The 8,839-nt window shown below is 47.0% G+C and overlaps 1 protein-coding gene across 5 annotated transcripts in view; it reads right to left on the minus strand.

Annotated features, from left to right (window-relative positions):
* The window catches only part of CAPRIN1 (cell cycle associated protein 1), a 34,427-nt gene extending 25,945 nt beyond the window's left edge, over positions 1 to 8,482 (minus strand). For 3 of the 5 annotated variants that reach the window (XM_081834884.1, XM_081834885.1, XM_081834886.1), the window contains exons 1-2: positions 8,014 to 8,152; positions 7,516 to 7,777 (exon numbers count right to left, since the gene is read on the minus strand). In XM_081834884.1, the coding sequence (XP_081691010.1) occupies positions 7,516 to 7,770 (255 nt within the window). In that variant the 5' untranslated portion in view covers positions 7,771 to 7,777; positions 8,014 to 8,152. Of the gene's footprint in view, positions 1 to 7,515; positions 7,778 to 8,013; positions 8,153 to 8,298 lie in introns of those variants that run through there. The other 2 variants (XM_081834883.1, XM_081834882.1) reach the window with 2 other exon arrangements.
* Positions 8,483 to 8,839: the final 357 nt, after the last annotated feature.

Below are 8,839 nucleotides of genomic sequence, written 5' to 3' on the forward strand. Positions count from 1 at the left end.
CCTCACTCCCTTATCCCAGGCTTTGGTTTGTAAGATTATGTGTCTTAGGCTCTTGCTACTGTGTCTACTGTTAATATTTTATCTGCTCTTTTCTTACAGCTGCTATAGTCTATTAATCCCAGTTGCTTGTATTTTTGCTAGTGCATTGCTATTGTCTTTATTTTTGTATTTATTATTACCACCTTTAGTATAATTCATAGAAAGATGGGGGTAAAAATATTCATTATAAATGCACAATATAAAGCTTGAAAATGTTGCCTTTATATAACTGTTTACTACTCTCAAACCTCTCAACCAAAGAGTTCAACTGGAATCAAAGCTAAGTCAACAAAGTAACTATCAAGGAGCAATTTTATATACAGAATAAAGCAAGAATAAGAATATTAGTTTTAGGCACCAAATTAATTGGACATCACATGAGTGTTATCCAGGCATAAAGATGGATACGAACAGAAGCTTGCAAGATATACTCAATTATACTCTATTTTCAATTTTATGCTATCATCTAGTCACCAAATAGACAAGAGAGTTAAACAACCACTACAATTTAACTTATATTTTTCACTGAGCAAGATTTTTAAAAAAAAAATTGAAAAGCTATCTGGCACAACAATCTCCTTAAGAGTGAATACAATGTTCCAATAGGAAACAGCTTGCCTACATTTTTCACAGTGCAGTTTAACTTTGTGTTAAATAGTTCTCCAATACATCCTTAGCTAGCATTAACATTGAAAAGAAGATATTTTCACTTTCTATTCCAAATAAAGCCTTCTACTTCCTTCACATTAACTTTTACACCTTTAACAAATACTATCTTTTCACTTGACCCAATGCAATCAAAGACACCGAAAACTGCTGTGCTTACTTCTAAGCTCTATCAGCATGAATGCAACCTATTTAAATGAAAAGGAAATTATCAATTTTAACATAGAAATTTAAAATAAAATAAAAAATAAAATAGTCATACCTCGGATTAAATCTGCTTCAGGTTGAGCGCTTTTGGGTTGCGCTCTGCAGCAACCCGGAAGTAATGGAACATGTTACTTCTGGGTTTCACCGTTCGCACATATGCAGACGGTCAAAATGACGTTGCGCGCATGTGCGGAAGGGCGAATCGTGACCCGCACACACACGCAGTTGCAGGTTGCATTCTGGATGCGAACGGGGCTCCGGAACGGATCCCGTTCGTATCCAGAGGTACTACTGTATTTGCAACCTGCAAAGTATTTATTATCTGAATCAATAATTGTGGATCATATTTGATTACACAGCAGATAAAAAAGGTAATCCTTCCTACTTGATGATATTTGGAGCCAGATTTAGCAACAATTTAAAATCGGTACATCCATGACAACCATGTTAGAAAATGGCAGAGCATTTTCCCAGTTTAAGGGGATGGGGAGCATTACATACACAGCAGCAAGATTGTGTGTACAAATGCAGTGTGTGGCTCCCCTCTCTGTCTAGTTGCAGGACCCATGGTGCGGAAATCCTGCTACTTGGTAAAGGAAGGATTTTATTCAGTTCCCACACCTATCCTTCCTTAACGTCAGGTAACTTATGAAATTTTAAACTATAAAAAGGGTTCTGTGTAGCCCTAGCTGATCCCCACATGTATTAATTTGAGGTGCTATTTATACCTAATGCAAGAGTATATACTGTATCATTTTTTTTACATAATGGACACTATCCATGGAGCTAGCATACAGGTGTTGGTGACAGTGCTGGCACATGAGACGTATTCCATGCGTTCCTTGGAGGCAAGCTTCCATGTGCTTTCCTTCCACTATCTATTGGGAGGTTAGACTGGAGAAGCTGCTCAAAGGAAGCTGACAAAATATGTATAAGTTTTGCTTAGGGCAGTCACAGGATGAGCCACCAGACTGGGTACTGTACTCTTATAGGTTAATTATAAACACAAAAAGTAAGCTATTTATCTTTAAAGACTTAAATAAAAGTATAATTATCTATAATTTGTACCAGAATTTTCATCCGCAGTTGTGTTCTGTCAAGTTCTACCTGCGCTGGAGAAATGGGGCAGGTAGCCAAAGCTGGTAAAACACACCCCTAGCCACCAAGGCTACATATGTCTCCAGTGACAAAGCTGGGGTATACAACCCTATCCAAAACAGGCAATTGGCCAGTTTCTTGGACATGGGATCCACTCATCCAGAGTCTTGCCAGGATTTAAGCTCAGCTTAATTTCCCTCATACATCTCAGTGGGTTTTTTTAAAAAATAATTTATTTAACTATTTATAATATGCACTTTCATAAAGTATATCAAGTGCTGCATTCAGGCACTGGTGCAAAGCCTCCAGCTTCAGATAAATGGAGCTGAGTGTCATCAGTATACTGATAACATCTTACCACAAAACTCCTAATGACCACTCCCAACAGTTCTAGAGATATTAAATAGCACAGAGGTTAAAAATACAGCCCTGCAGCACCCCACAGTGCAAGTGCCAGAGCAGAAAAGCACTCTCCCATGCTCATTCTGGAGGTTATCAAAAGCTGCGCAGATCAAGAAACAGGAGTACAGCTGCACTCCGCTTGTCCCATTGTTGATAAAAGTCATCCATAAGGGGGACTGAGACTGACTTGGTGTTATGGCCAGGCCTAAAGTCAGATTGAAATGGGTGTAGATCAAGGGTTCCCAAGCATCATACAGGTGGTTTGGAGTGTCTGTAATAAAATTTAAGAATCACAAAACATCTAGCACAGCTCATTACAATTGCTACACCAGGCATAAAATTAAGTGATCAGTCAAGAACATCAGCAATTTTCAAATGGTTCATGGGGGAAGATTGGGAGCCACTGGCCTAAATAATCTGTGGCATCTAAGAATGTCTTCAAGTTTCCCCACTAGGACCCTCTCCACCAACTTTCTAGAAAAGAGGTATTTACAACTAGCTGGTAGTTATTCCAAACCAAAAGGTCCAGGGCTAATTTCCTTGAGAGTGGTCATCCCACCACACCTTTCGAATCAGCAGAAACCACACTCTGACACAGAGAAGCATTAACAAATCCTGAACACAATCAGTAAAAGTCTGTTAGATTTAGGAACAGGGATCAAGCGGGCACATAGTTGTGAACAAAGTATAGGTGCAAGCACTTTGCCCTTATGTGGCTGCATAAACTAAAACCAATTCCACGAAAATCACAGACTCTGGCATTGGCTACTTTGACTACAAGCGAAACAAAAGCAGTGTCAAGGTCACTCTGAAGTAAACGAACTTTATGCTCAAAGTGTGCAGCAAGTTGCTCACAGCAGCTCCCTGAATGCTCCAGAGGTTCTTCCCCCACAGTGGGAGTCAGCAACCTTTGGACGATCTGAAATAGCTCTGCCAAACAACTACTAGATGTAATGCAAGCTGCGAAATATGCATTCTTTGCCACCTGTGCTGCCACATGGTAGTCACAATTATGTTCACTAACCACTGTTGGTGGGCTTCAAACTATGTCCTGTACCATCTGGCCTTTAGTCTTTTGTCCAGCTCATTTCATTGCCTGTAGCTCTCCAGAATACCAAGGTGCCAGTTGGGCTCTGCAACACCAGAAAGGATGCTTAGGACCAATTGTATCAACCAAACAGCCATATTATTTCAACATCTATAGAAAAGACCAGAAATTTGACAGGCTCAGCAGATTTCTCTACTAGAAGCCCCCAGTGTGTTCAGGAACCCAGGAGGTTTCATCAGTCTCCAAGGGTGGCCATTCAAACAGGCCCACCATCTTTGCCAGGGAGAATTGCCACCATTTTGCCAAAGTTTACCTGAGAGTTATCTGTCCATGGCCAGGGAGTGCATTTTACCCCCCTACCTTCAGTCTATCACTCAAGGTAAAAACTGCATCAAGCATGTGCCCTGCCCGGGGTGTTGAACTGATGACATCTAAGACACCTCCATGGTTGTCATAGAAGCCATGAAGTCCCAAGCTGGCCCTCTAGCAACAGCTATGTGGGTACTGAAATTGCACAGGTCTATCGTCCTGGGGTCCTCCAGCACCATGCTAGAGAACATCTTTGTCAGGGAAGCAACTGGCCAGCAGGGAGGTCAATATACCAGCAGCATCACCATTCTGTCCATCCGGTACAACACCAGGTGCAAACCTTCTAAGCACACCCAAATGTCAAGAGGTTTTCTGGTAAAGGAGGTGATACTTATGTGGATAATGGAAGTACACACTCCCCTCAGTCTGCCCTAGTGCTGTAACAAATACCCAACCTTCCATAATACATACCAGGTCAGTCCTCTCACCACAATCCAATTGTGAATGGTTCACATAAATTTGGGCTACATATTAAAAACTAGGGACCAATAATAAATGAATCCTACACAGTCAGTTGTTCCTCTCTCTGTTCCCAGTTCTGGGAAATGCACCATACCCAACCTCTCATCTTGAGTTACGGTCACAGGTTTGTTTCTCCTACAATGCCTATCCCTAACTGAAATACACTGGATGAGAGGGCTGCAGTCCCAAAATATTTGGAAGGCACCAGGTTGTAGTAAGCAGTCTTAGGCCATCTAATCTATACTTCTCTCCAACATGTGTCATTTAAGGATGTTCCTTGATGACTATTTGTCACTGGAAGCCTAAATGGCTTCTATGGCCAGGAAGACCTTTTTCCAGTTACAGCTGGGTCACCAGTTACAGCCTTCCCTAGACCAGAATAGCTTGGCCACAGTTTTGCAGTTCTAGTAACTTTCCAGACCCTGAAGATGGTTTGGAAACTGAAGCTGGTACAGAACGCTACTTCTAGAGTGCAAGCTTGAATTTTGATGTAGCGTCACATACTATCTTGCAGAATCTGCACTGGCAGCCTTTATGCCACTAGGCCTCATTTAAGATGCCGCCGCTGACGTATAAAGCCCTGAGCTACTTGGGACCTGCCTGGCCTTGAGTTCAGCAGAGGATTGCTTGTTGTTCTCACCCAACTTCCAGCAAGTATTCACACTGTTGTTCAGGTATGAAAGAAAAGGCTTTTGTGATAGCTGAGTCACAGTTAAGGAACTCTCTTGTCCTAGTGGCATGGACACCTACACTTTTATTGAGCTTTCCCCGCTATCACATCAATACATCTTTATTTTGCCAGTCCTGTGTTGGATCTGTTTAAGTCTTCTTATCCACAAGTCTTTATATTTTAATTGTTGCCTGAATCTGTGCATTTCTATAATGTCTTGAGTTTATAGGACATTTTGTTTGTGTTTACTACTTCTGCTTTTAACTGCTTGTGTTGTTTATACTGTGTTGGCAATTTTGGTACTGGACATTCAATGCCATTTTGTGGTCTTTTTCAGTGAAAAATGGAACATAAAAACCAAAATAAATGTGGAGCTTCCTAAAAGTCAATACAGAAAGGTTCCTAAGCCTGAAATATGATGCTTATACATGGGGTTCTGAAATATTTTCATTTAAAAGATTTGCACATCAAAGTTTGATTCTGGGATCAATATATATACTATTTAACCCAATGGTGCACTCCCATGCACCTTTACTTGGAAGTAAACTCTGCTAAATTCAGTAATTACTCCCAAGTAAACAAAGTCAAACAGGTTTAAAATTACGTGAGCCCTACCAGATAAGGCCAAAGACCTATCTAGGCAGCCTTTTTGTTTTCACATGAACACAGCAGTCCTCTCTTGTTGCTTCCTGCCTACTGCTCCTCTGATCATTGAAACAGTATGCCACCACCATGACCAGCAACCATGATTCTGATCCTCTTTTAAAGCTAAACTGGTAGCTATCACTACATCTTGTGTGGTAGCAAATTCCATACTCTGTGCTGAACCCTTTAAAATTCGCCTCCATTTGATTACCCCAAGTTCTAACACTGAGAAAACGAGACATTTCCTGTCTGCTTTCTCCATGCCATGGATAATTCTATTCATCGATAATGTCCCTTTCTACTTGTTTTCTTCTAACCCCCCCCCCAATCGTCAACGAATAAATCTTAACCTTCCTCACAAGGGAATTCCTACAGCCCATTGATAATTTTGGTCTCCTTTAAACACTTGATCTTTCCATGCCAGCTGGTCATTACAAGAACTCTTAAGAATTTGGTTTTCTTTCTTCCTCCTCCCCCTCAATCTCTTTTGTGTGATGTTTCATATCATACACCTAGGGACATTTGGAAGCAACCCTGGAAGGCGGCTTCTTTTTTTTTGTTTTTTACTAAAGAGCTGGATAAACATTCTTTAATTAAATTAATTAATTAATTAATTAAGATTAACCAAATTAACGTGATACAAAGAGCTTGGTGTCTTTAAGACTCCTGTGCAGCCAGTGGAACTTTTATCACATCACCCCCATCACAACTATAATAATTTAGCTTTTCAAACTCATTGGTGCTTTAGAAGTGGCATGCCATTTAAGTTCCACTGAACATGCAGATGAACTGGAATGATTCTCTGGACTGTAGTGCCAGTATTTTTATAAACCCATACAATGTATCAGTTTTGTGGAAGGAAGAGACTAACTTTTCACTAGAATGGGTTACTCCAGCAGCATAGTCTCAGCTTCCAATCATGTATTCCCCCAAAAGCTCAATTCTAAAGTGCAGCTTGGTCCAATGCATGCTGACACTTGAGAGGAAGTCTCACTGTGCCCCAGGTGTACAAAGGCAATTCTGACAAAGAGCATAGGGCAACTTAGGTGGCTATAATTTAAAAATGCTGCCCACGAGGGCTGATTTCCCTTCCTGGCCTAGACTTTGCGACAGACATCCTTCCCAACAAAGCAGCCTGAGCTCTCGTCACCCAGGGCCGGAGCCGCAGCCAGCCCGCCTGAGGCGTTTCATACACGCCGGAGCCCTTTAACGTCGCCGTTAACCAGGGCGCACCCATCTTCAACGGGGCAGCGAGGGCATGTTTTCATCTGGCGTCTACGACTCGGCTATGGAAATAGTAACTAAAATGGGAGGGCACGGGGGGGGGGGTTGCGCGCACACAGACACAGAGAGAGCGGAGGCTGCGCGTCTCTGGCAGGAAGGAAGCTTTGCCGGGCCTTTGTGCAGCACCCGCCGTCGCTCACACAATGAGCCTCCCTCTCTGGGAAGAACCGCTGCCTCTCGCCGCCGCCGCCATGTTGGGTCCTGGCCGGCTCCATGTGCACCGGGGGGGGGGAGGGAGAGAAAGAAAGAGAGGCGGGAAGAGTAGAGAGGAGAAAGAGGGTCGCTCGTAGTTCGGCCGCCACCGAGCCTTCAAAGCCGCACTTCGGGCGGGAAGCGAGGAGAGGGCGGGGGGCGGATTGGAAAGGCAGTTAAGCCCCCGGGCTCCAACGGCCCCCCAAACGCGTCCCGTTGGCGGCGGAAAAAAAGAACAAAGGGAGAAGGCCGCACCGCCTCCCCTCGGCCGCGGAAACAAAAGGCGGGGTAGGCCGGCAGGGCCCCGAAGGGAAGGCACGGCGATAGGCGGCTACGCCTCCCGCCCGGCCCCACCAGATAAGATAGCGGCATCGGCCGGTGGGGGGGGGGAGGAGAAGAGATTGAGGGGGAGGGGGGGTTTGCGCCTCCGCACCTTTTTCTTCTCCAGGTTGCGCAACTTCTTGTCGATGACGCCCAGAATCTGCTTCATGGCCTCGGTCTGCACCGAACTCGTGCTGCCGCCCGGAGCCGACGCCGACGCCGCTTGGGATGGAGCCGCCCCAGCAGCTACCGTTGCCGCGGCTGCCGTTGCCGGAGGCGCCGCCGACGCCGCCTCGTTCCCGGTTTTGCCGCCGCCGCCGCTGCTGCTGCCGCTGCTCGCCATCGCGCTGCTGGTGGCCGAGGGCATCGCTTAACTGAGGAGAGAAGAGCGCGGCGTTACGGGATTCGAAGGGCAGGGAGGGAGGGAGGGGGCGAGAGAGCGCGCGAGTCAGCCCTTGAAGGGAAGCGGGCGAACGGACGGGCCGCCGGAGGGGACACGGCGCGCCAGGGGAGGGGGAGAAAGGAAACGCCTCCTGCCCGGAATCCTTTTATTCTGTTGTTTTAATTATCTCCCCACCCCCTTTTCTCGAACGCGCGACTCAGACCGCACCTGTCGGCGCGCGCCCAGCGATTCTAAGGCAACCTGACTTGTAAGGTCCGTCAGCGGAAGGGAGGGGGAAAAAAAGAAAGGCAGCCCTTCGCGCGGGCGCGTGCTCGGCACGGCCCACGTGACCGGCGGCCTGCCCGCAGCGCCGTTCCCTCCTCCTCCCGCCCAACAGTCTTGGAGGAGCCACCCCTCCTTTAGCTCAATCCTTTCTCCGACAGCGCCCGCCCCCCCCCCCACACGCACTCCCATCGGTCCGTCCGGCCCTCCTTTCACTCCTCGCTCCCTCACCGTGTGTGCTTGGTGCGCGCGCACGTGTGTGAGAGAGAATGGAAATGAGTATCCCTAGGGCGCGCGGGAGGGCAAGAAGGGGACGGCCCAATGTGGGTGTCTGCGCGCGCGAGGGGGGGGGAGGGGGACGGCCGCCTCTGCCCACTCCAGCCCCGTCACTTTCGCCGCTCCTCCTTGTTACCTCTGCGCCGAGATACGGAGGGGAAAGAGAAAGAGGAGGGAGGGAAGGCCAAGAGCGCACGCGCACGCGAGGGGCGGGGCAGAGCAAAAAAGGAGGGGGCGAGCGACCGGGCTGAGGGAGGGAGCGGGGTCCTCATCCGTTAGGGCTGCCCTCGCAGAGCGCCTGATCGGCAAGCGGCTAAAGCAGCTCACGCCCGTCTCCCGAGTGTGCCTTCGCGAGAGCCTGAATATTATGACGCCGGTCTTTCAGGCGCAAGGCCACCTAAGCGGAGGAGCACAATGGTGAGGCGGAGTGAGACGCTTGCCCTCGCCTTGAAAGGCCGCGGGGCGGAGTTCCCGGTCGGGCTGGGCGGCGAATCTG

This window comes from Podarcis erhardii (assembly GCF_964252035.2).
Source record: "Podarcis erhardii genome assembly, chromosome: 1".
NCBI classification, from domain to species: Eukaryota; Metazoa; Chordata; class Lepidosauria; order Squamata; family Lacertidae; genus Podarcis; species Podarcis erhardii.